We start from the raw sequence: 25,386 nt of genomic DNA, 5'->3' as shown, positions 1-25,386 counted from the left end.
AAAAATAATTTGCATTGCCAGTAATGTCAGTATGGGTGGGCTTTAGAAAATGTTGGCATAGATACAGCCTCAGGAATATGATGTAGCATGTGGAGCACAAGTCAGCGAGATCAGAAATATTCCACTGGGTTTTTGAGCATTTTTCCCTGTAAACTTGGTAAGAGATGTAATGAGGTTGTAACTGCAATTGTTCTTTTTATGTTACAGTTTTGTCATGCCCTGCATTGAGATGTATGACTGTAATACAAGGGTATAATGCCACACAGCGCTGTTCTCCTTATTGTATTTGCAACTTTATTTTTCAACCAGTCTACAAGTATTTACATAAAACCAAAATATGTCCTTAGTATCAAGATTTTACTGAGAAACTGTGATGAAATAAAGCTTTTCAACATTTTTTAATATTAAATATTTATTAGTTGTTTTAAAAAAAATCTATCTCGACTTTAGTGAGTCTCTTGCAATCATTTTTTTCTCTATTAAAGGTAATATATAACACTATTGTATGGGATTTTAAAATCTCTAACTGATCATATTTTTTTTTCCCCAAGTTCACAGCAGGCGAGTCTCATACTACTGATTTTTTTTTTGTTCGGATATTAGGGCACAATTTCCTTTTTCTGAATATGTTGTATCCTTTAATAGGTTATAAGCATACCATTATAAGTTGTGCTGTGTAAGGACATAATTTCAACTGTGAACAGCTATTTTAAGCACAATTTTCTGTCAACTGAATTTCTGAGCATTGCTGTTAGAAGTCTTGTGTCTAGATGGTAGTATTTGGCTCTAGGTTTTGCAAATATGGCCTGAGAATGTTTTTTATTAACAGCAAAGTTTGAACAATTAATATCTGCAAAAATTGCATTTAAATAGGTCTGGAGGACCCACAAAAGTTCAATATTGAACAAGGGAAAGAAAATATTTAAATATCAGGGAATCTGGACATTGAGACTTTTGTAGTAAACAGTATGATCTCTGCCTAACCCATGCCTGGGAGCATTCACTAGCAGTATAGTCAAAACTATTATAGGTTATCACCTGACCATTTAGAAAACTTAACAATGAATTCAAAACTATTGATTTTTTTTTTTTTTTACCCTGCATAGTGATTGTTATGATACAGGTGAATGACAAATTTCGATTGTTGAAAGTGACCAAACAGTAGAAACTTGTCTCAACTACTTCCAGTATATATAGGAAATTAATAAGTTCTTTATTGATTTTTAATGTCTGATTTCTTTTTGTCTTGCTACTGCCGGAAGGTGCGCCTTGCTACAGTAGGTGGACAAATAGTGCATCTCCAGAAATGTAAGCTTTCTTCTGAACAAGAATTCATCCAGAAGTGCCTTTCCATGAGTAGTGTTTGTTTGACCTTCTGTGTGTTTAATTATATACAGTTATTTAGAAGTGTATTTGAAACAATACATGTGAGTAAATACATTATTTTTTTTCAAATATAGTTTATTGTCAAAAGCACAAAACAAATTTATATATGTCTATGATGTAATGGTTCAAAACATTTTAGGAAGAGTCTGCTAAGACCGGTATGGTTTGTGGATTTTCTGTGTTCCCTTTTTCTGGAAACACAGGTGGCCAATGTCACTAAGCCTGCCCAGGCTGTTTGGGCAGCCATATCAAATACTGTCTTCAGGAAGAGATCAAATTCCTGCTTATGAATGGTTATGGTTTCCTGCTTTTGCATGTACATATGTTAATTCCAGAACTTCATTACTCTGGTGGTTCAAGGTTTTAATGTCTAATAGCAGTAAATTAATGGCTGTTTATTCTTGTACTTTGTCAGTTAATCTTGACTTTGGGCTTTTCTTGCAAGTAAATAACTATATTCTTTATAGCCTTTATCATATTAAGGAAGTACTTACTTCCTAGTATGATACTTTATCATATTAAGGAAGTCAAGTTTTTCCACAGTTGTGGTCAAAGCTGAATGCTAACCTGCAGCACTTTGCAGCCATGTAGTTCTGAATTCACATGCAAGATGCACTGTTTTTTTAAAACCACTCACCTCAACACTGACAGGTTGAAAATTAACTTCTTTGGTTTCACCACTACAGCATAGGATTTGGGGGAAGTGAGGTTACAATCCCAAGTCAAGGCAGTGGAATGGATGTGGTACCAAAACACCAATGCATGAGAGTTTTGAATCAGTGTGTGAAGCAGTATAGAGTGCTTAAGAGTTTGGATTTAACACAAATTAATTTCTGTTGTCTTAAAATAAAAAACTGAGGAATTAGTGAGACTTTTTACCTTGATAGTGCCTAACTAATTGTACACTTTGATTTAAAGAGAATTCATCTTCTGCTCTGAGCAGCACATATACCTCAAGTAATACAGTGGTTAATTCTTTACATGCACATTTACTGAAGTGAAATCTAGGGCTGTAAGTAAATGTGTATGCTTTCTGAGCCAGCCTAGCAAAGTTCAATGTTTCAGAATGAAATTTGCAGCAGCCAATTTGGTAAGCAGGGAACTGTCTACATCCACATCTGCTAATACTGGACTTGTGCTTAGGCATAGCAATTCTCTGTGGAGAAGTTCCTCCTTCCTCCTTGACTGAAGAACGTAAGCAGTAAAGAATGCTGCCTGATTTAGAAAGCATCTGAAATAACAACTTTGAGATGGTATTACTGTATTTAGATAAAATGTGTCCAAGCACTATCTTTTTAATTTACTCTAACTGCTCAATATTATTTGTAACATGGCTGAGACCAAAGTGTTCTCATTATTAAGGAATGCTGCTAATCACTAGTCTGAGACTTTGTGATTTTTCTAGTGAATCTTGACATTATCATTGCAAAGGAGATAAAACAAAAACTACTCACATAAACTAAACACTGTTTAAGGCACTTTACTAACGCTATTTTTCATTGTTGCAGGACCCTTCAGAGTGAAGGGAAAGGCCGGTCATTTGAGTTAAAGTGTTGCACTTACTAGTCGATGCCTAGAAATTCACAACTGCTGTTGTTTTAAGGGGAAAAAAAGGCACAGCTGTCTTCAGCTTTACTCTGTCCTATCTCTACACAACAATTCCAGATTGTAGGCAGCAATTTGTGGGACACACTGCAGTGAAAGCCTCAATTAGTTACTGAGTTTCAAAGTGGTAAAAGAGTTTGGATAGATCCCATGACCTACTACTTATTAATAGCTAGCTTGCAGCAGTTCCCTGCTTAGGTGGCATTTGTCTCTCTCTAAGGCACCTCTACTCTGCCCTGTGTACACTATGAGAAACTGGGGGATTTTACTGCTGGATTTTACTTTGAGGCCTCAGTTAATTAGAGTTCCCCATGTTTGTTATACAGTCTAATTCACCACACCTAATTCATCCTCACATTTTGGGGTGAAGACTGCTGAAACATAAAGTAGTTAAAATTTGGTTGGTGGGACATTTGAGAAGCTTATTTTCAGTGCCTAATTTCCTTTAGAGTTTTTCAAAATCCAACAGCTATGCTTCATCTCTGATGATGATACGACAATGTGTTTTCTTATACTTAAAAGTGTGATTTTTAAAAACCAACTATTTTTCCTGATGCCCCTTCCTGAATGTAAACAGGAAGGTCTGTGGTGCAGCTGGTAGTCTGTATATTGACACAGGTAGCACGCTTTTATCTGCTTGCAAATATGTGTTCAGAATCAATAAGCATAAACATTTAAGTAGAATGGTATATTTAAGAGTGCACATACAAGGGATATTTTAATTATATATGATGGGTTTATTACGTATAATTATAAAGATATGTTCATAACCAGTCATTGGTCTCCTGTGATTCAGGAACACTGTGCTGCTGCATATTCAAGGTCAGATTATTTTCTATAGTGTAAAAAAAAAATTACATTTTTCAGCTAAGTGACAAATTTGTTTTAAGAAATTTTAATTAAGAATTGCTTATCTGATTTAGAAGATGATGGAAAGGAGGTATTTATTTTCTTCCCACCTCCCAAAAGGTGATCATACTTACAAAATTCTCTGAGATTGTCCAAGAAAGTGTGTAAAATCCTCATCCATCACTGAGAGCCCCTGGTCAGGGAATGACAGTGCAGTAAATATCTTCAGCAGCTGCCTTTTAATGTACAAGCTGTTTTCGGTAGGAATTTTCAGCACTCACATAAAACACACTGTCATGAGTGACTGCCTGTGCTCCAAAGTCATTACTATTGGGATGATGGAACATCTTTCAGCGAATAACCAAAAAACTTTAAATGTCATGTCAAGTGTGTTGAAGGCGTTTTCAAGCTTTGCTCAAGGTTACATGAATATTGAGTAGGCCTGTTTTTAAAAAGTTTGAGATCTATGAGAGAAACCACTCATATGCTGGTTTAAAAAACAGTCACTTGATCTAGAAGGGGGGTGGGGAGTGACAGAAAAAGAAATCTGTCTATTAATACATGCTAAACCTGCAAAACTCCTGCCTGGATATTAACTGAGTGCAACTTTGTGTGACAGACAATGCCAGTGATGTTTAGCAAAAAATAGTGAATTATGCAATTTTTTGAAATTACTTAGCTGCCTAAAAGTTCACTAAGGAAAGAAAAGGTATAACAATGGATAATTAAATTAAAATAGATTTTAAAATACATTTTAAAATTTGAATAATTAAAAGTATGTAGGAAATGTAATTAATGAGGTAAAACCTTGGAAGACACTGAGAGGTGCTAGGTATCTCTGACTTCAGTAGGAAAGGAGGATCCTGTCATGCTATATCTGTGATTTTGTAAGGAATACAGATGTTAATTTAATGAAGACATGTAAAGTCTGTATCACTTCTAAGGGACCCAGTCCACTGCTTTTGAAGTGATAATATATTTTGTCTTGCCTCCTTGGCATTCATGACTCCTTATAGTACATCATCTGCATGTAAAATTTTTCTGATCAAGTGGTCTTTTTATGCTACAGAATATTGAAACTGAGTATTTTAATAGTGAAACAAGGTTTGTTTGATTTGTCTTCTGCAGAGAACCAGAAAGGACAGCCAGAGAAGCCGTGTTCACACCACAGTATCAGTTTAAACTTGACAAGAAGCCCAGTCAACAAAGAAGTTACATATGATGTGGAAACAAGTTCTAAGGTGTTGAACAGGGCTGTTGGGAGAAAGGAAGTCTGTCATGGAGAAGGTGGCAAAGAAAAGAAAATGGATCGTATCGGGTCCCCTCCTAAGGGAGAAGCCATTCCAGAAGTAGAAGCTCTCTTGGCGAGACTGCGAGCACTATAGAATAATCATATAACAGATTAAATAAAAGTTAAAAACAATAGCCTACACTACATCTTTAAAGAAATAATAATTTTCTATTTTTGACGTTACATATTTCTGACTTTCTGACTTCTCTGTGGATGATCTGCTTCTAAATTATGTTTGCAAGACTGTACAAAACAGTACTATAGTTTTGCATAACTGCAAGATTATTTTCTATTATATGTTTTTACTTAATAAGCATATGAAAAGTATCAGAAGAAGATAAATACTAAATTGTTCTAAAGCACAATCCTTTTAGTTGACAGGCTGCTAACCATCTGTTTTGAGTGCTTCTGAAAATAGGAATATCTTTTAAGCATTGTTAAATCATCATGCCTGAGAATAGGGTCAATAAATAACAGAAAAGGTATTCTTATATTTTCTACTGTAATTTTTATATTTAGGAGGCTAACGCACCAAATATGGATCATTATATTGTCCTTTACAATTACAGTAATATGCAGTATCAGCCATATTCCAGTTTGAGCTTATCAAAGAGCATCAAAGCTTGATGAATTATAGATGTATTTACCAAATGGTAATCCATGGGCAGTAAACAAAAAATCTATGCAAATAATATACTTTATATGTAATTAATATATCACTGCTTTTAAGGTTATTATGATTATTATATCAAAATAATATATACAATTTCTTTGATTGCAAGGTTTTGCAGTTGTGTCTTTAGTTGGGGAAAATGTCTTCACAGTTATTTACCAGTGTAATGTTTTATCTTTTCACATGCAAATTAATATGTTTCTATAAAAGGAACATGAAATGGAGAAGATTTTTTCAATTGGTTTTTCACAAACTCATTTTCCAGTAGCCCATAAAGTCTTACTTACTGGCACAACAGGAGTCTTGTAAGTGATTGCATCTCTTTTATCCCACTGTCACTGTACAGGGTTGCGTGTTCGCTATCGTGTTTATTAATTGCACATCAGAAAGAGTTGCTACCAATGTTACTAAGTAGGGAGCTATTCTTAGTCTCTTTTCTCCATTATTTAAAGCTTCCTTAATATAAGAGTGTATTAAGAATCTAATATCTTTCTTCTAAATTACTTTATTTTTCTTTACAAAATGCTGAAAAATATGTCTTTCAATAAGAGTCAGTTACATGAAACCAGTGTTTCAATGTTCCAGTGCTTTTTATATCCTTGTTTAAGTTGCCTTTGTACTTCCTGCACTAAACATTAATAAAGTTAATTAGAACTCAAAAACTGGGCCTGATTACACACACGGCATGGGGGGGTATTCAGACATCATGGGAATCAATCTCCTGTTTCTGGGACTGTTGTGGCTGTCATTATACACTAATTACATTTCCCACCTTTGCTGAAGAAAGAGAGGTATAAACACAAATCAGGGAAGGATTCAGAGCAGGCCTGTCAGTCAGACATCTCTTCAGCTCCCCTTGCAAACAATGGGCACAGCTGTCATACAGAGACACCTTTGGTAACTTGAAATATATCTTGAATGTGTAAGTCGAAATACAGCGACTGATAGTTGTTCCACTAACAACAGTTGTTCTTCTGCACCTCCAGTGTTAAGACTCGCTACCCCTATTTACAGGGTGCAGTAAAAATTACTATCTAAAAAGTCCAGTATGATTGACTACATTAAATTACATTTCTAACACAAAGAACATGCCTGTTCAAGGGGAATAAAAGTTAGCAGTACACTGGATCTCCTCAGTTGCTGGGGATGTACTAAAATAAAAGGGCTACAAGTAGAGAGCGATCTCTTAAATATTAGGATGTTCCTCCTACACTTGGAGGATGGTAGTGTAGGTGGTGTGTAGGTGGAAGTACAAATTATTTTCATGAACACTGTAAACTTGTTCATTTGAATTGATGGGTGAAACTCCACCTCAGAAAACTGACAGTTCAGGACACTACTGCATAGCTGATCAAGCGAAGTTACAAAACTACCTACTGAATTTTGCAAATAACAAAATGCTGCTAGAAGCCTAGCATCTCCTGATTTTAGAATAAATATTTTTCTTTAAGTTACAGAATACCAGCTACTTTTTTTTTTACAGTTTGGGAAGCTTTTAGAAATGTATTCCAGGGCTTTTAGTCCTTTTAAAGTATTGTGTTTCTGAATTAGTCCTTTCAAGCAGCCATCAAGTTAATTTGCAGAGGTTTTATTTCTGTAACAAGGCAAATAAAAAGCTGTGCAACTTCTTAGAATACATGTAAATACAGTTTCCAGGTTTTTTCCTCCTCCTGTGATTTTTGTACCATCATAACTTAATCTACTCAAAGTACATGGTCCAGTTGAAGTACACAGTAGGTTTTCTTTCTACATTTTATTTTTCTTTAATTTCCATTACACATAAACTCATACACAGGATGTTTTTGATATGAAAAATGCTAGTATTGCCTAATGAGTTCAGAGAAAAAAAACTTTGAAAGTATTACAGCTGTATTGATTTCTATGATTTTATGTTTTTATTAAAGGATAAAATGCAGCTTGTAAATTATATAGAGTAAATTGCTTTAATTAAATTTAAAAAATAATTCATTTATTCAGTTTAAAGTTAATTCAATCTCAGAATATGTAGGGTAGACCTTTATTGGTATGTGCTAGTCATTTTTAGTAGGTATTGAGTCTACTTCTACAGCTGAGGGATTGAGCCATGAACCACTTTTGTTAGAAATGGACAAAGGTTTCACATGCTGGGGCACACCATCTCTATAATTCACACCTTAAGTCCTTATAAAAAGAGCTTCCTGATTAAGTCAAACACAACTGTTCAGATTAAAGCATTTGAAATAATCTTGCAGGACTCCTTCCCCACCTGAGCAGCAGACATAAGGCACAAACATCCATGACTTTTCTTGCCAGTACAACTGTAAAGGTCTAACACATCTTTTTGGTTCTTCATATACATTTTGGATGACATTTCATTTCACTCAGTAAAAGAATTTTGATTACTACATCAATTTTTACTTCCTATAGATACTGTATTGTTTGTGGTGGAGGTCTAAATTTGTATGAAATATTCTAATGTTTTGATCTTAGCAAGGCAGGAATATTTGGAGCAGCCTCTTCAAGCTGCACACAGCCAAACTTGACACCTGACTCACAGGCTGTAGGTAATACCCCAGTGTGTGTAAGCCCAGAAGGAAAAGTGGTGGAAGTCCTTTCATTACAAAAAAGGCCAACAGTGCCAGCACGTGGTGGCTGCCATGAGACATGATCGTGCTCTGGATTATGCACTTCGTTGAAGAAGCACGGACCAGCAACCTGAAAATATTTATTTTTAGTTCCCAATTATTATGGGAACACTACTGCTTACTACTGAAAGGACCATATGTAGGAAAAAAAATGTCTCAGATGCAGTTGCTACAAATAGTTTTTCTCCAGCACACAGTTTTCTTTGTTTTCCCTCATACAACCATTCCTCAGCCTGGCCCATCCAAAGTCACATTCTCCAGAACTGCACAAGTTAATGCTGATCAGCTGGAGGAGTTGCAGCCCTTCAGGCTTTTATAATAAAAGTTGAGAAGGATGACATTGACTGCTAATACTTTTTCCACATCCATTTCTAATGAGTAGGACCAAATTATAATTTTTACACTAATCTTTCCAAGCCTTACAATACTCAGTGACTATAAAACAAATGGGCAACAAACAGGGGTCAATAAACCCCAAGCTATATAACCCCAAGCATCTAAAATAATATAATAAGCAATCAGGGTCAAGTGAAAGAGCTCAGCAAAAAAGCAATTACATGACAACATTGCTTTCTCCAGAATGAAATAAAACATTACTATACCATTTTCTGAATTTTTTAAAATGTAATGTATGGGTCTACACAACTGAACTGCAGCAGAAAAATAACTTCTCTTGAAAGTCTGAGGAACTGTTTGTCTAGTTTATGAAATAAAAAGAATTAGACAAATTACACTTTATCAATTTTTCAATCTAATTTTATGCCAAGATTCCTATATCTATGAAATTCTAAAATTACCATCTGCTATTAAATTAACTACAGCATCAACTAATGAACTTGGTTTGCATTTTTTTAACACTTGAAGCAAGCACATTTTCTTCCTTTCCAAACACATTTTGTCCATTGCACTATTGTGTGTTTTAGCTGAAGTATAGTATTTAGAACAGGGCTCCACACCTCACTGTAAAAACATGTTTGATAAAGCATTCTGGTCACTCTGACAGCAGTGCAAATAAACAAGAGGTGTTCAGGCACAATTTTTCTCTCCCTCCCAGCTGCAGAGATAGCCATTAAGTTTCATGTTAGCTGAGTACATTTAAACTCCTCTGTGCTTCTTCTTCCGTAATGCAGCTTTTTCTTTTTGTGATCCATACAAAGGCATACACTGAAGAAATGTTAAGGGAAATATTTTATAGCAGCATACCAAAAGGACACTAAGCAGATGACTTGCATGAAACATCAGCCCTATATGCTGTAGGAGGCATAACACTTGAAATGTAACCCAAACAGCCAGATTAGGTATTTTATTCCGCAGAAAGAAAATTGTTCCTTTCATCTAAATGAGCTTATTCCACTGCTGATACCAGAATAGTATGTATTTTGGGAGGATAATGTACCCCTATTTTTAAAACCATGTTACATTAGCCAGAAAAAATAAACTATGGAAAAACAGAAGTGCAAAGGCTGAAAAGCAGAGTTGATTAATGTGCTGCCTGATTTCACTTCTGGGACCTGAAATTGCATTCAGTGCAGAATGAAGGAACTAGGGGGGAAAAAAGCCCTGTCTCATCTGACATCTATAAAGGTCATGAAGGAAATGATGGTGGGTGATCCAGAGTTGGTATGGTCACAGGTGTCTTGTCTTTTCAAAGACATATATCAGAATATCCTCAGAATAAGCAATGCTGTTGGGCTGTTAGTTCTTGAAGCCCTCAAATGAATCAAAGGAAGTAAAAGTCTGGCAAAGATGAATATGAGCTACCATAAAACCTGAGAATATTTTTATCTTAAATCCAAGCACCAGCCCTGCTCCTCTTCACTTTGGTAGCTAAAAGAAGAGCATGAGGAGAGAGAGGAGTCCACATGGTGGCCATACCTTCCCTATGGCTGTGCCAGACAATGCTGCTCTTGGCAGCTGCCCTGGCTGGCACAGTGAAGGCAGCACAGATGCCACTCTGCCCTCCCAGTGTGTCAGACTGTGGAAAGACACAGAAACCATAGCCAGCAAATGTAGCCTCAAATCATGGGATCACCATAAAAAGACCCCATGGTTCTAGAGCCACACATTAAGTACAATAAAAAAGACATTCTTCTAAATTATTCACATGTCAAAACAGCACCAGAATGTGCATATATTCCTTATGCCTCCTCAAGACAGCTATTACACCCCGTCTCTAAGTCTGATGACTCCATGAAAGCTGCACAGAAGGAGCTTAAATTCTCAATTGTTTTGACTTCTTATATATAGTTCTGTCCTTAACTGAAATTTTCAGTCCAAAGCAAGCCATTTTAAACTTCACAGTCTATAACTGTTAGTTAAAAAAGAGGCTTTTGTAAAAGCTCTGTTTAATTTGTTGCATTTTAATGTGAGGGTTGTTGCACATAGTTGAAAACATGGAGTGCAACATGACTCATTAACTAAGACAGAAATGGCAATTATGCCGTCTGTTGATTGAATTCCTTACTAACGAAGGGTACTTTCAGCTAATGGATAGAAAAGCAGAGCAGTCCAGTCAAACAAGTCACCTTGATAGTGGAATGTAAGACCCATCAATTTTACTCACAACTTCTTCAGTAATGAATCTTGGAGCACAACACATTAGCACTGCTCTTGAAAGACAACCACTGAGGTAGAGAAACCACAAAAAGTGATTTGAAATGAAAAATGGGGTGAGAGATTTCCACCCTTTTAGAAGGGGAATTGGTTATGACGAATTTATCTCCAAGGTGCTTGGGCACTACATTAAAAAGGCTTGGACAGAAAAAAATAGAGTCCTGCCATGTAGTTGGTGGCACCTTGTTTTTTTGTGCTGCAGCATCATGACAACATAACCAGACCCCTGTCTTCATCTCCATCCTGGAATCCACTGACATTGTGGAGAATCAGAGGGAACAGGAGCCATGACAGTATGAGAATTTTTTTCTCTTGGGATGTAATGGATTCCAGCCTGCAACTCCACACCACAGATTAATTGCTCAAGTCTCAGGATGACGACTGAGAAGAGCCAGCTTTCTCCCTTTCCCCTCAGCAGGGGACATGGAGCACTCTTGTCCAGCAGGAACAGAATGAGCTGTCATTAACTTTGGCTCCAGAATACAATTTTCTATTCTTTGATTACCAAATCCCCAAGGAGACATTAGATGTTTTTGTTTTTCTCAGAAGGACTGTGCTACAGTAAATCTTTCCATTATCTAATAAACAGTTAAAATTCAATAGCACCTAGGTAGAGCATCAAAGTCAGCAGGCAAGAACAAATTAAGACTTTCATGAAAGAGGCTATGCAGTATCATTTCTTCCATTTCCATCTCCAATATATTTAATACTAAATACACCAACCTATATTAAAGTTAAAATTGCTTTTAATTACATAAAACCAAGAAGACTCGGTGTTCATCTTCTACCTTTTGCACTGGTGCTTTGATTAGCACAGTTTCAGCACCTTGTCTCAAATTATTAACCTGCCCCATTTTCAGCTCAGAAGTCCAATATATGAACACAGATGCCCAAAACCTAATCCTGTGAGGTCCCCAGCATGTCCTCGCAAGTACTCATCATCCTCAGACTGCCTGAAATTACTCTGATGAAAGGGTGAGTGTAGCCTTTCAGGATCATGCCCTAATGAATAAAATATACAAAGGTGACTTGAGTAAAATCCTCTCCAATGTGCTGACAAAGGTAAAATAAAATATTCCCCTTAGGACATTTTCCTGGCAGAACAACTTGACCCCTTTGTGATTGGCCTTCAGAAAGAAATGGATAATGCTCCAACTAACTAATTCATTCACTGAATTTTTGGGCAATTTTTTGCCAAATGATTGGTGTGTTCCATCATATATACAGCAGATACATCTCAAAGCACCATAAAGTTTTAGATGAGTATATAATACATTTTTAACTTCAAGCCCCTTGCATGCAAACTGCACTGCTAATTGCTGTGTTTTTATTTCTAAATGCTGCCTGTTTTCTAACCATGGATTTTGTTTTTTACAAACATCTCCCATGCTGCACATCAAGCATTACCCCAGAAATTCAGCTTTGTCCTTGCTCACTGATGAAATTTTACTATTATGTAGTAATTGCAGTGCCCTGAACTCTCATCCCCCTGCAAATTTTATGTTCCTCCAAGGAGAATGTTTCTTCTTAAAGTGATATTATTTCATCGGTACAATGTGGCTCACTAAGCTTGCCTTTTGCCCCCTTGTTCTTAGACTTTAAAAGGAGACTGTAACAATCTGATCCAGCACCTACTGAGAAGAAATCAAAGGCTCCTGTTGACTTCAGTGAGTGCTGGAGACAGCTCCTAAATAGGATGACTCAAAGTGCAGCTCTAGCCTGGAGGCAGCTATACAGCTGATACTGTGGGGCTTTATTGTCTCATTGCTTCCAGCTCCAATCTGTGCAGTTTTTTAGTATAATTATGATTTTCTTATTGCCAGTCCAATAAATATCATGCTGGATAGGAGAGTTGAATTACTGCCTGAAATTTTAACCAGCAAAAATGATCCTATAATCAGATTTCTTATGTCATGCAGGACTCAGGATTGTATACAATTCTAATTTTCTTTAAATGAGCCACAATCATAAAGACCACTCAGCAGAAAACACATGGTCTACAAGGCAGCATTCCAGTCAATGGCTGAGCCAACTGGGAACAAAGGAATGGGCAGGCAATTTTGAAGGCCGTGTCCAGGACACGCACTCTCTCTGTTTTCTGTTGTGTCACCCCACAAAATGTGCATGGGCGTATTGGCATAGGTCAGACATTTCAGGGACAGAGCAACAATTATATAATGTGGGGCACAGAGGGCCAATGCCTCAGCCCATGCTATGACTCCTTGTAGAGTACTGTTATACTCAGAGACTTTGTGAACTTGAAATCCACAATCTAGTATTCTCATAAAAACAAAGTAGGTTAGCGCGCTTCTCCTGTCCATCCACAACTAACTCAGGTATGCTTCACTGACCAGTAACAGAAAATTTCCCTGCATCACTGAGATCAGTCATGCTGGACAGAAACAACTCTTATCTTTAAGGTAGGTCATGTTGTTAGTGATTGGCACAGTGCACCTCTCTGAAAGCCCTGCCAGGTTTGTGTGCAAGCAACAGCACCACCAGTAGTTTCTGCCTTTGGTCACCACTAACAAGTGGAAGAGAGTTAATGGTGGTATAGTTAAATTAACATGAAATGCCTGACTCGTCTCATTCACATTCTTTTGACAGTAGCATATGTTCCTGCTTTACACTTGAAAGCTTAATTACAGCATTTTAGGTGGCAAACCAGTTAATTATATAAAAAATGGGGCCCAGAAGTCTGTGATATGACACCTTTCCATGTTTCCCTGGGAGATGTCATGAACAAAAGATGTTTATTGTTAGCAGCATCAGGCTGAGGGCTGCAGGGGAGCATTGCCACTGAAGCCTGAGCTCCCTGTGCACAATCCGGCTATAATGGAGAGCAAAATGCATTTTATACAAATTGCTCTTGCTAATAATAAAAGTGAAAGGAAAACTCTTTTTTGCCTGGAACAATACACAATCTCTTGTGCAGGCTTCATATCGCCTCACTTCAGATGTTGCTGATGTTAATATCCCCAACAGAGATCATCATTCATCTCAGCTTTTCTTTATCACTCATCACGGCTTTCCTCCTACACAGAACAGGCCAATTTGAACTCTTTCAACTGCATATGTTGGGAAGAAAGAAGGCAGTCTGCAGCCATGCCTATTGCCTCCTTCAACTAGAAAGAGAGCCTGAGGGGACCAGCTCGAGTGTGGGCAGATGCAACTGAGCATTTGCAAATGATTGGAGAAACCAGTGTGCCACCAAAATCTAAAATAAAGGGAAGAAGAAGCCCCTGCTCCGCATCATGTCACGAACTCCATGTGCTTTATTCTTTCTTCCCAGGCTTGAAACAGCAGATGTCTCTCGTGCTCACAAAAGAAGAAGGTGAATTGAGTCCTCTTGGTGAAAATTCTCTCCATGAATGGTATTAGCACAATTTTTTAACTTTCAGAACCTAACACAAGTACCTGGACAATTCTTTTCCCTGGGGGCCTTCTGTCTGTCTTTAGGTTGATGATATGCTGGAGGCTACCACACGTAAAGTGTGATCCCACAGACTGCATGTTTTAGACCCTGTGGTGTTGCCTGTTGTCCCATGGATTTTCTGCTCAGTTTGGACCTTGAAATTAAATTCCCACTTTTGACCCATCCACCAACAGTCACTCACTAAGCCTATGGCAAAACAGCTATTCACTTAAAACCAATCCACCATCACAGCAGCAGGCACTGCAGGTCAAAAAACCCAGCAGCATAAATTTGTAGCAATCACCTGACAAGAAGGTATCTTGTTTTGTTCTTCCTCCTGTGTGTTTTTGTGCTTTGCATCAGACTTTGACTGGTACAACAGCTATCCATAGCCTATGTATATTTGGAATAATCAACTTCCACAAAGGTCTTGGCATTGTACTTGCATGCAGTCACTTGTTTTCCATCTCATATTCTGCAGCTATAAAAATTATCTCTTAAAACTAATATATATATAATGTACAATAGGCTATTATTATACCTATATATATAATATATATATAAAATGTACACATCAGGCTCTTGATAACAAAAATAACTCCTTGAACTTCATCTTGCAGGTTTATAATATGACTCTAGGATTTTTATAAGAGCAAAAAGAAGGTACAACTTTAGTGTTACATAGCAAAGGACTTGCTATCTGTGTTTTTAGAGACTATCTCAGAAAGCCCTGTGCACATAATAGGATAAATTACTTAAGCTTGCAAAAACAAGGACATCTCAAAATGCTGACCTCCCAGTTTCACCTTTATCTCACCTAATTATATCAACATTCAGAACCGGATAATGCCCTGCTACTGCTTTCCATGTTGCTTTGTAGATCATAGGTGCAGCAGCACACTGAAAGCCTCTGGCTTTACAGCAGATTTGCACTGTTTCAGGGAAGGCAGAGGGGGATTGTGTCATGTTCCAAAAGGGTGCTGCTTTTGCACAGAGGGCTTCTGAGAGGCACAGCTGCTATCTGATGGCAAAATACCTAGTGTTGATATGTTTGCTTTTTTTTTTTTTTAAGTAATGGGAAAAGCAAAATGCACAATCCTCCAAGACTGCTGCAGATGTGGTGTCAAGACAAAAAGCAATGAGATTTTATTCCTAAGCAAAGATTCCTGTGTTACTGAAGGCAGAGAAAACTTTATGCCAGCAGCTCACAAAAGAAACCATGAGATTTTCTAAAGGTAATTGAATACTGGTAAAGGAACATAGCAACAAAATCAAACCATCTCTGATCCCTGAAGGGGAATGCAGGGACTTACCCATGTCTAGCAGTTGGAAGCTATGTGCTAAGGAAACTATTCAGTCCTGTAAACATGTCTAGTACTCATCTGATCTCTCTTTCTGCTGTTTTTCCAGTCATGTAAACATCTCTTGTACACAGCATCCTTTGGCAAGGAACTCAACTCTCTTACTCCCCCCATGGCACCTCCTTTTGTTTATTTTGAACCTGACTCCTACTGACACCATGTGCTGGCACTAATCCTCACGTTGCAGGTATAACACCAGTCTCACTGGCAGTTTAGGAAAAGCTGCGCACTCGAAAGGCTCAGCAATTCATCATAATTTCCAGGAAGAAGCAAAAGAGCAGTGGTGGTGATTGCTGCCTCTTTCCTCAGGGCAACAGAGGAATGTATCTGTCAACCAGGCATGGCATCCAGTGAAAGCTAACACCAAGTGCTCCTGTGCTGCTCATCCCTATGGTATTAATAATACTGACAGGAATGACCATGGCAGACCAAAAGTGACTACGAGGAGTTGGAGCGTGGGTGGAAATCCTTGCATGTGCCAATTGTTCCTAACAAGAATCATGTTTTGTGTAACAGCAGAAACGGGCTTCTGGGGTTGGCACTGGAGTGCTGGTTTCTCATCTATAGGCTGTGGCTTAATGAGCAGCTGGGTAAGGATTAAGGTAACTTAATGAGTGTGTTTGTATTTAATAGAGGATAATGAAAAGATGGAAACCCATCCTGGAGGATGGCATACGACCCTGGGGTCCTCAGTACAGTGACCTGTTGGAGTGGGGTCAGAGCAGGGCCATGAAGGCAAGCACAGGGCAGGAACAGCCTCCTGTCCTCCTGAGAGTTTGGTCTGTTCAGCCTGGAGAAGAGAAGGCTGTGGGGAGGCCTTATTGCAGCCTTTCAGCTCTTAAGGGTAGCTTAAAAGATGGAGAGAAGCATTTTAGCAGGGCCTGTTGCACTAGGACAAAGAGTCCTAGTGCATCTTAAACTGAATGAGGGTAGAATCAGACTAGATACAAGGAAGACTTTTTTTTTTTTTTTTTTTTTTTTTTTTTTTTTTTTTTTATTAAAGGGTGGTTGAACACTAGAACTGATTTCCCAGAGATGTGGTAGATGACCCTCCCCAGGAAACATTCAAGGTGAGGTGGGTCGGGGCTCTGAGTAGCCCGATGTAGTGGAAGGTGTCCCCACTCATTGCAGGAGAGCTAGAACTGGATGAACTTTAAAGTTCACCTGTTAAAGGTCCCTTCCAACCCAAACCATTCTATGATTCTATAAACAGACTGCCCTAAAAATGGGGGAAAATCAGGATATGCCATAGGGTTCATTAGAGGAGGATGCTAAACTGGTCAGAGCAGTTCAGTTCCTGTATTTTACTGCAAGTACCTGAACAGGAGACCATGGAAAAGTAGATACTTGATCAAATCTGTAACTGCATCAGTGTAACACATTCAGATGGATAATGCTTACCAGAAGAAGGAGAATATCAAAACAACCTTTAGGGTTCCTGGGGGAGACTTTAATGAATGCAGAAGTTTGCATGGTAAAATCATCTGTAATTCTCATCCAAAGTAACTAAGTGTTAAAGATGGCATTTCCTAAGAAAATGTCCCTCGAAAATGAAACAAATAAAACATGGGAAGAGGTACCTATCTGTAAAGGAAAATGTTAGCAGATACAAATAGGAGTAAGTTGTATTTGAGAGTCAGAGAGGCTTCACAATGGGACAAACATAACTCAGTTTCAAATGACAAAAAAAAATATATAAAATATTCAAAGACACAGAAGAGAAAAAAAAAAGAAAAGCAGCAATGTAACATGATATTCAATTACTAGAGGACATGGAAAGAAATTGGTTTGTAAGAATACTGGTGTATCCACCAAGATTAAGAAAAGTTGTTGATCTGATACTTAACAGAGAAGGAAAGCAATCAAGAGACAGCTTCAGGAAAGCTCTTTAATATTCTTGCATGCCTTTGCTGAAAAAGGGAAACTGATCTTGTGGCTGCCATTTCATAGGTGCAAGTAAGGGACAATGACACATTTTTTTAGCAAGGAAATAAAGGCTAGGAAGCATTTAAGGCAAAAAAAGTTAAAACCTTTCACATCAATTTGGTCTCAAGGGTTTTATTCCAGTTCATACAATGACCATCCTTGAGAACTCCTAAGGGTTCAGGAGGGATCAGAGATCAGGACAGAAAGAAGTAATTATGATACTAATAGAAAAGAGGATTGCGGCACCACCTTAGACTGTCATATATCCTGGATTCCCTGTGGCATTTCACACCATGCTCTGGAGCTTTCTTGCAGGAAAACATGACTATGCAAAACCTGTTCCAAAGAGTTACAAAGCTGGTTAGAAAAATGTATTTTGTTGTAGGCAGAAGTATCTGTTGTGCAAATAGAGAAAAAAGAAACCACTCTAGCTACATGAACTCACCATGGTAGTCACCATGAAAAACATGGTGAGGGTTTGGTAGAACCAAGGCAACCACAAATGAACTTCAGTCATCACACTGCCTCAGAAAAAAGGTAATCACCCTGTTGGGGCTTATAGATCCTTCTACAGCATGGCACACCTTTAAAGTAACCAACTCATTTTGTCCAGTCCTGTCAAAACATCCTGGGAAAGCTGTGTACAGTTTTCCAGCGCTGAATTTCAATAACAAATCCAGGTACAAATCTTAAGAGCAAGGACACCAATCAGAGATCCAGCAAAGCCTACCTAGGAAGAAAGATTGAAAGATTTGGAGATGTTTACCTAAATAAAAATGAGGAGGGATGCAGGGAAAATAATCACAAAGAGGACTATTCTGTTCTTCAAACCTTTAATGGTTAGGACAAAAGTCACAGACAAACTGAAGTGACAGTGCTTCAGACAGACAATAAAAGAGAATTCCTAGCCATATGGAGAAAGGCAGTGATTCCACCATACATCCTGCTGCCATCACACCCACCCCTCACTGCAGAGGATGTACAGTGCCCACATTGGATGTCTTTCAACTGCTTAGTCAATCATCCATCAGGATTTCCATAATTAGAGTTGAACTTGACATGTGGCAGGGTGATGGAATAAGTAAACCATCTCTCTTGTCCTCTTGTGTTTTTTGTCTGTCTAAGAAAACAGGGCTTTCATCCTCCTCCTCCTTCATGATACGGTAGTCAGGATAATCCTCTGACACCTAAGCTGATCTGCTGGTGCAGATCATGCCCAGATGTGTCTCCCACATTGCTATTCTTTCTCTGGAACCAAACCACAATATTTGACTGCCCTGTTCTCAGCAGATGTGATGCTGATGCAGAGCCCTGTTCCTGACATGTGGGAGGGAAATGGGAATAGACTTCTGTTTCTGTCACAAGTGGCAGCACATGGTGCTGCACCCCAAATATAGCAAAGGCTTTTACTGAATTCAGTTCAAATAGGAGAGGGTGAGGGTGGAGATTTCAGTTTCCATACCTTAGTTTTGCCTGCTAGGATTCCTTTCCTTTTCTTTCCAAAGCTCAGTATGAGCAGAAAGCAGCATGGAAAAGGGTTTGTGTGAAACAAAAGAGACAAAGGATAGGACAGCAATAGAGCTCTGAACACCACCTAATCCTGCTCAAATAAATCTGTTATTTTGGATATTTAAAGAAAGAAGCCTGTCTACTTGACAAACCAGAGTGGTTCCAAAGAAACGATTACAACCTGTCGCATCAGGTCATACTGAAAAGAGTTTCTCTACAGCCCATAATTCTATAAATTACATTTACAGTCACTTCACTTCCCAGCCTGAAGCAGTGCAGACCAGGGCAAAATGAACAGTGGCAAAATTGTGCAGGTTTTACACAGTGGGATTGTAAAGAATAATATGGAGATATGAATGAACTTGATCGAATTGCAATGAAAGATTAATTGTGTGACGTGTATATAATTGGTTAATGGGACTGGGTCAGCACCTGGTGTCTGATGGTTTGAAAAGAGGATAAGAATGCAGCTTCAGCTATTTGAAAAAGGCTTTGCAGGCCAAAATGTTCCCAGCTCTGTAACTTGAAGAGTCTGGGAAATTAAATAAATCTAAATGTAAATTACAGAGTTGTCTGAGGCAGAAAAATCTGCTTTGAGACTGATACTCACATTGTCCAGGTCTGAGGCACAAAGAGGCCAGAATGGGCATTCAGAAGGAAGAAAAACATGGGCTGGGCAAATGAACTCAAATGAAACGTGATGCATTAACCTGGAAGTAATTATAAGGAAAGGGCAGGGGGTAGCCTTGTTAGCTACTCCTCAGTGTGTAACAGAGAGCTATTATGGTAATATGAGATTGTAAAAAATGAGGCCTTGTCTGCTCTGCAAGGATATTAAAGAATGAGTGACACTTCTCTCATGAAAAGAAGGATTGCCCCATTGTCCTTCACCAACATTTTCTGTCTTGTCAACAACCTACCTGGCTATTGCCCTTCCCTGCAGGTTGGCTACATCTCAGCTTTGCTATACCTGTGTGTTTTGGAAAGGTAATAAACTCACAGCAGCTCTAAGAAAATTATAATGTAAAGATTATTTTAGTTGGCATTTAAATAGGCAACTTTTCAAGATTATTTATGAAAGTTTCTTTTTTTCCCCTCTCTACTACAATATGATAAATTCACATTGTACTTTTAGGAAATAAAAAAAAATCCAGGTGATCCAAACCAATCTTCTTTAAGCATTAAACACCACACTCATTGTGATGTTCAGAGAAATTGTCAGCACTGAAGATTCTATTTCAACATCTCACAAAATGGGATTTTAGATCTGGATTGACATGTTTGCCTACAGAAATAAGTAACGCTCTAGATCTAGAACTACAGGCAAGAACCTATCACTTTATTTGATCATGCTGAAAGGCATACAGGGATAGAATAAGAAAAAGTCATTTTTCAAGGAACAAAGGACATGAAACAAAAAAAAATATTTAGGAATTAAATAGAAGTGTGAAAAAGACAACAGAATACACAGGCTGATTGTTCAAATCAGAGGACAGCAATAATTAATGGTAAAAAGTTGTATGAAAAATCTCTTGCACCAGTCTTCATAAAAATGTTATGTGTGATTAGCTGCCTAGAGCAATGGTTTTAGAAGGAGGCAGAAACATAAGCTAGGAGAGGAATAGAATAATGAAATAACACTTAAATAGTCTAGATGAATTCTTGTCAGTATTCCTCAAAGAAATGCTTGCTAAGGTACTGAAGGATTGAAAGAAAACAGACTCTGTAATCCTCGTGGTCTTCAAGAACTTGTGGATTCAAGGCAGGTTGAAGTGATCAAGAGGAAGGTAAATATATCCCCAGTCTGATTAAACAAAAAGAGCCTGGGCGACCAAGAATAATTAGTTTCATCCATGGTGACACACAGGAACAAATGACTACACAGCAACTGACAAGCTCTGGAATCGCACTCCTGACCCTTTTTATCTCCTTAGACATGTTCACAGAGCAGAGCAGGTGGGTGTGAGGTGAGACCTAGCAGGCTGGATGCTGGGAAGAGAACAACAAAAAATGTGGCCCCTTAAGGATGCAAATCATGGACCAACTCCATCCCACTTAAAGTGGTGTCCTGGACCATGAGCAGTTTAACAGCACTGGCCTAAAGGTTGAGGCTGGGGTGGATAACCAACAGAGAGCTGTGAAGAATAAACTGTGACAGACTTATGTCATTCTCTGACAGGATGTTGTGGATCAGAAGGGGTATGTCTTTTGAGATACTCTGACTTTACTCGGGTTTCTGATGTTAATCTATGTTACTTTTTTATAACCAGAACCCATGTAAATTTATCTAAGTGAAATTGCCAAGTGATACCTTCAGTGCTGCTCATAAAAGGCCTCACAAGTGAGTTGCTCTAAGTAATACACTGATAAAATGAGGAGAACCTTGTTCAGGAGAACCAGATCCTGAGAGATTGACCATGGATCCACTTCTATGCCAAGTTTACTTTGAATTGGTTGCATTGCAGCAGTGGTTACATTTGGAAAATGTACAGATGGTACCTGACCATGAGGCCTTGCAAGCATTTGGAATAATAGGATTAAAGTCTTAAATTGTTCTGTAAATTTGGGACATAGTATGAAATAAGCATGATGGTGTTCAGTAAGAAACAAAGAGTAATACTTTAAAGGATTACTAGAACAATAAAATATAACAATAGAAATATGGAAAGCTTGATTAATACAGTAGTGTACTGTTAAGAAATCCTATTTTGAGACAACAAATTACCATTGCAATTTGCCCTTTTTTGCATTTTGGGATGTATTTATTGATATATTTACTCAGATACATACTTATTTTGTATATATATACTTTATGATTTTCTTATGCCTACACTTATACACACACATGAAGGGACTACAGACAGTCATTGTCTAAACTCACTGAAAGAAAAGCCAGGGTCACATTCACTCAGGTCACAACACTGCAAAAGTGGATTTGAATATCACAAAATTACTAGGTATGATAAATGCTGTAGTCTCACTGTGCCCCTACATCAGAGTAGCTGAGGAACAGCCTGAACTTAGAGAGATTCCATGAGAGAGCATCTGTTTCTGAGGTATACCTTTTAAATAATAAAAAAATGAGAGTATGCTGCAGGGCACTGACACAATTGGACATATGTCCAACCAACACTTTTGCAATACACCATGCATGGAGTGCTGTAAATTGAAGAGATTTTTAATGACTGTTCTGTGGAGGGAAGCTGCTAATCCTGAAGCCTAGAGGTCTTCTGCTATAAAGAGGGGAAACGTGAGGCAGTCTGCATCTCAGGCCAGTAGTGAAACAAGGGATGTATTCCATTGCTAAGATTAATTTTACTTTACTTATAATCTTGTTTCTTTCAGCCTGTGTATCTATTCCTTTGATATATGACAACTGGATAATTACACTTGCAATTTGTTTCATTACAAAGACAGCCTAGATTCACAGGATGAGCCAAATGTCATGGGATGAACCAGGGTGGAGATGATAAACTGGGAAGCACTGCCTCTGTGGAAATGATCATCCTAAGGCAAAGTGTAGAGATCTAAGTCCTCAAGAGGTTCAGTGGCTGGCAAATACACTTTACAGGAAGGCAGCACAGGATGATTGTGCTGCAAGCTGTCATTCTTGGAGATGAAAAGTATCAGAAAATGTATAATTAACTGCTCCCCCTTCTCCCCCAGGCATGACACTCATCATTGATTTTCAGGGAAAAGGTTAGACAAACACCAGTGCAAGGTACTCTAGGGAGGGCGGGCTCTTCCTCAATGCAGGAGGATGAACACAATTCCTAACTTATATTTATCTTACTAATTTACCATGTTACAGTGCACAGGACAGACAAAAACACCTCCATGGTGTTTGCACCAGCTCAATCCTTCCAACAGTCCCCCAGCTTCCTCTGTGGTCTGGCCTGGCCAATTTATTACATTTTGTAGCCTGAGAGGGTCCTTGTTAAATGAAGGAACTCACAGTCAATTAACAATAATGTGTTTTTATTCCTAAGTGCCATCCACTCAACCACACTAGGGAAGCGATATCCTGTTTCCCAACGAGTCTAAATTAGTCTTTAGGTCATTTTTACTCTGAGGGCAAAAATAATTGGCCTTGTGGTTAGATCTCCTCCTGGATATACACGCCACATTTTACACCCAGTGAGATCCATAACTCTGCTTGAACAAGTGATTGATCTGGCACTGACTGCTTTCACACTGCGAGTGCAAATAGGATGCCAGTTCAATTCTCATTCTGGCAACCAATCTCTGCCTTGTAATATGCTTTTATTTTGCCTTTTTTATTACACAGTGGAAAGAATGTACCGCCAGGTTTTCTAACATATATGCAAAGAGTGGAGTTTTCAGTCCTGCTCTGCACTGTTACAGTGCATCTTCACAAATCATATCAGCTCACATCTGCTGTGGAGGTCATTCAGCTCCACTGGCACATCATAATGCCTCACTTCCATCCTTTCTGAGCAGTGCAACATGTGCACTTCATTTTACACAGAGCCATCTGATTTATCCTTCTTCCAACCTCACTACAAAAAGTGTTTGACAGGGGATTTTTGCCTTTTTTTTCCTTTTGTACCCCTCCCCTGCTCCCAAAGTGTCCAATTATTAGTAATTTTGGCCATTAATTTTGTTTTCAAAATCTACAGTTGATGATCTTTTCAGAGGCATGAATTCTTGTCAGGCAGTCTTCCCATTTTGTCAATTTGCATCAGTCTGACATTCTGCGAACAGACACTGTAAAACTTAAGTCTTGCAGTTCTGTCTCCATTCTAGTGTTGCTACCAAAGCAGAACTGCTCAGATCACATTCCCTTCCAGCAGCTACTGTGCAAGAATGCTCTTATTTCTGAATAACGTAGATGAGTCTACTTTACAGTATTTCCTTTATGCCAGTGATTTTCATACAGCTTTTTCCTGTCGACCACCATGTCACTGGTGAGGTCTGTTCAGCACAGCACAATACACCTCCAAGTGAAGCTGGTGCACTTGCAGCAAGAACTAACATGCTGATCCTGCATATCATTTTACAGAAGAAAAGATCTCATTGAAATTCTCTGAATGCTGCAGCCAGCATAATATAGAAACGATCACAATCTAGGCTATTGCCCTTTCTGTATTTTGCAACTCTTGCTGGAGGTTCCTCTGTTGCCAGTGGTAGTGGAGCCCCACTGCTCTTCTCATTAGTCATAGAATCATAGGATAATTCAGGTTGGAAAAGGCCTCTAAGGTCATTGAGTCCAATTGTTACCCTTACACTGCTGAAGTCCTCACAGCACCCTTCAGCCCAGCAGCTCTGCTGCCTGCTGTGGTGTGTTAGCCACAGAAAGTAAAGGACAGGGACATGAATAGAGACAGAGACCTGTCACCCACTGCTCAGCCCACAGTAACTACAGGAAAAGATAGCGAGATGGGGGAGGGAAGAGGAGATGTTGGTGAGAAAGTGGCTGTCAGTCCAGTGCAGACTGAGTGCTCCTCCCTTCTTTGGTCAGGATTCGGTGTCAGGAGCTTTATCTGCAATAAAGGGAGGAGAGCACTGTGGCAGAAGTACAAAGGTACTGCACAAAGGTCTCACTTCAAGAGGATGGAGATGTCCTCAGACCGAACAGAAAGAAATGTAACTTCCCACAGAGATTTAGTCACTAGAAAGGTGTTCTCAGCATGTCTCATAGCTGGCATTCTGTGCAGCCAGAGTAGCAAAAGGCACCAGATCTGCTCTTGGACATAAAGAGGCAGTCCAGAGTTAACTCAGGGCATTACACAAAAAGGGAGATTTTGGAGTGTCCTCCTCTTTTCAGGGTATGACTGTTGGTCCGCCCCAGGATCTGGTCCAGCGGGGTAGCCGCACAACTGGCTAATCCACAGGTGCCCAGATAGATATAGATAGCTCCACCGGAGAGACGAGAGAATGCTTAGGCTGCTGTAATCCAGGAGGGTTTATTGAAGGGAAGGCAGTCAGTGAGGGCAGGAGAGGAGGTGCAGGGAGACAACCACCCTGGAGGGAAGCAAGCTCTGAGAGCACCATCCCAGAGGAGGAGTCGGGATTATAACTGAGGGAGGAAAGGCAGGGTCAGGGTACAAAGGACCAATAGGATAAGATGGGGTGATCGGGGGAAAACCAATGGGAGAGAGAGAGAGGTGTGG

At 38.8% G+C, this 25,386-nt stretch overlaps 1 protein-coding gene across 1 annotated transcript in view; it reads left to right on the top strand.

The window, feature by feature from the left end:
* DIAPH3 (diaphanous related formin 3) overlaps positions 1-6,466 on the top strand; it is a 205,633-nt gene extending 199,167 nt beyond the window's left edge. The window contains exon 28 of the mRNA XM_068182285.1: positions 4,969-6,466. Coding sequence (XP_068038386.1) covers positions 4,969-5,225 — 257 coding nt within the window. The 3' untranslated portion in view covers positions 5,226-6,466. The remainder of the gene's footprint in view (positions 1-4,968) is intronic.
* The last annotated feature ends 18,920 nt before the right edge of the window (positions 6,467-25,386 follow it).

The sequence above is a fragment of the Anomalospiza imberbis genome, chromosome 2 (genome assembly GCF_031753505.1).
Source record: "Anomalospiza imberbis isolate Cuckoo-Finch-1a 21T00152 chromosome 2, ASM3175350v1, whole genome shotgun sequence".
NCBI lineage: Eukaryota > Metazoa > Chordata > Aves > Passeriformes > Viduidae > Anomalospiza > Anomalospiza imberbis.
The sequence above is the reverse complement of the archived record's forward strand: the minus strand, read 5'-3'. Positions and strand labels throughout refer to the sequence as shown.